Below are 2,271 nucleotides of genomic sequence, written 5' to 3'. Positions count from 1 at the left end.
ACCCCACCTCCAACCCAGGGACCCACCACCCACCCCACTGAACCCTAGTAGATCCCAACCGCCATTGGCCAACTCAACTGAACCCTAGAAGATCCTGGCCACCATTGGCTGCCCCGTCTCAAGCTCTGGAAGACCCTGGCCACCATGTCATCCCCACCCTTTGCCATCAACCACCGCCTGTGTTTGGGGGTCTACGCGAGTGCCTTCACCTTGGGGTTGCCCCTCAACGTGGCAGCCCTGGTGGCCTTGGGGACAGTGGCCCGACGCCGGCGCCTGCTGCCCGCCGACATCCTCCTCCTCAACCTGACCATCGCCGACCTAGCGCTGGTGGCCTCCTTGCCCATCCGCATGGCCGAGGCGGCATGGGAAGCCACCTGGAAGCTTCCACCGGCCCTCTGCCCGCTCTTCGTCTTCCTCTTCTTCACCAGCATCTACCTCACCATCCTCTCCCTCACCGCCCTCAGCGTTGACCGCTACCTCAGCGCCGCCTTCCCCGTCCAATACCGCCGGCGCCGACGGGCAACCCACGCCGCCGCGGCCGCCGCCGGCTTCTGGGTGGCCGCTTTGGCCCACTGTAGCGTGGTCTACGTGGCCCAACCCGACGCGGCAGTCAACGGCACGGCGTGCTACACCCGTTTCGCCGGTCCTCAGCTGGCCGTGCTGCTGGCTCTCCGCCTGGAGATCTTCCTGGTGCTCTTCTGCCTACCCTTGGCCATCACCGCCTTCTGCTACGGCCGCTTGGTCTGCATCGTGGTCTCCCTCCCCACCGCGGCGCCGGGTAAGAGACAACGAGCGGTGGCCCTGGCGGCGGCCACGGCGGTGGCCTTCATCCTCTGCTTCGCCCCTTTCAACGTCTCCCACGTGGTGGGGTACCTACGGCGGGAGAACCCACCTTGGAGAGCCTACGCCGTGTTGCTCACCACCCTCAGCGCTTGCCTCGACCCTCTCATCTTCTGCTTCTCCTCCGCCACCCTAAGACAGGGTCTCTGGCAGGTTTGGGACACGGTGGGACTCGGTCGGCTCTGTGCCAGGCGCCGGCTGCCGGTGGGGCAAAGCGAGGGTCCGGCTGAGGTGACTGGACGTGGAGGATCTGGAGCATCTTCACATCAAGGGGTAGATGGTGCTGAGCCGGTGACACCTTGGGGGCTTCAGACCTGAAAGAGCCCAACGTGGGACGTGGTTTTGGGGGGGGGTTGTGGGATGTGTGGATGGCTTGGGGACGGTTTTGGGTGAGATGAGGAGGTGTTTGGTGGTTGGGGCAAGCTAAGCTGGAGCTTTATGAGCCATTAAAGGCTTCCTTGGGCTGGGTGGGTTGAGTTGGGTTCACCTGAAGCTTTGGGTTGAGTTGGGGTCTGCTGACACGTCGGGTTGAGGTGGGGTCTGCTGAGACGTCGGGTTGAGGTGGGGTCTGCCGAGACGTCGGGTCGACGTGGGGTCTGCCGAGACGTTGGGTCGACGTGGGGTCAACAGAGACATTGGGTTGAGTTGCTTCTCCTGCCCTCTTCCCCCTCATCATCCTCCAGTTCTGAGGTCACGGGCAGCGGCCAATGCATCTCTCCTGCATCTGGGTCCCTTCCAGGAGAGCCAATGGGGTGAAAGTAGGGGGTGGAGGGGGGGTGGAGACCTACATGCCTGAGTCTTCTCCTGGCTCTGGAGCCAAGTAGGTGAATGTAGGTTGACAGGGGTGGGAATCCGGGTGCCTGGATCCTCTCCAGTGCCCATTGGGTGAAGGAAGGTCATGGAGCGTGGGAACCTGGACTTCTGGGTCCTTCTCCTCCCATAATGCCCTGGGGCCGAGCCGCTGCCCCTTCCCTGGTGCTCCTTGTCCCCATTTCCAAGGAACTTGGGATTCCCTCAGGGAAAGCGGAGAGCAGCCGGATGCCTGGGTCTGTTCCCAGATGCCGGAATCCCTTGGGAAGACGAAGAAAGGATGTCTGGGTCCTTGGGTGCGGTGTGGGGAGGAAAAAAGACATCCCCCCCCCCCCGCCCCGCGGGCGTCTGGGTCCCCTGCGGACGTGTGCCCATGAACGTGGCTTTTGGCTGCGGTCAAAAAAAAAAAACCAAAATATAAAAACTTCCTCGATGTTATCGAAGCCACTTCCCCCTCCTCCCCCCATTACCAGAGGGACCCAGGCATCCGGGGAAAGAAGGGGGGGGTGGGTTTGGGAGGGTGAGGGGTGAGGGTGAGGGCACCCAGACATTTGGGACGGGCCCCCGGCGTTGGAGGCCACCCAAAATCCTGTTGGGATAATAAGGTACGTAGGGGGAATA

General features: G+C 62.7%; 1 protein-coding gene across 1 annotated transcript; it reads left to right on the top strand.

The window, feature by feature from the left end:
* The first annotated feature begins 144 nt into the window (after window positions 1-144).
* On the top strand, window positions 145-1,158 carry LOC104836570 (free fatty acid receptor 3-like). Its single transcript, XM_010575235.1, has one exon. It carries the CDS (start codon window positions 145-147, stop codon window positions 1,156-1,158), a length of 1,014 nt encoding a protein of 337 aa, XP_010573537.1.
* Window positions 1,159-2,271: the final 1,113 nt, after the last annotated feature.

The sequence above is a fragment of the Haliaeetus leucocephalus genome, unplaced genomic scaffold, assembly GCF_000737465.1.
Source record: "Haliaeetus leucocephalus isolate CR32 unplaced genomic scaffold, Haliaeetus_leucocephalus-4.0 Scaffold452, whole genome shotgun sequence".
Lineage (NCBI taxonomy): Eukaryota > Metazoa > Chordata > Aves > Accipitriformes > Accipitridae > Haliaeetus > Haliaeetus leucocephalus.
The sequence above is the reverse complement of the archived record's forward strand: the minus strand, read 5'-3'. Positions and strand labels throughout refer to the sequence as shown.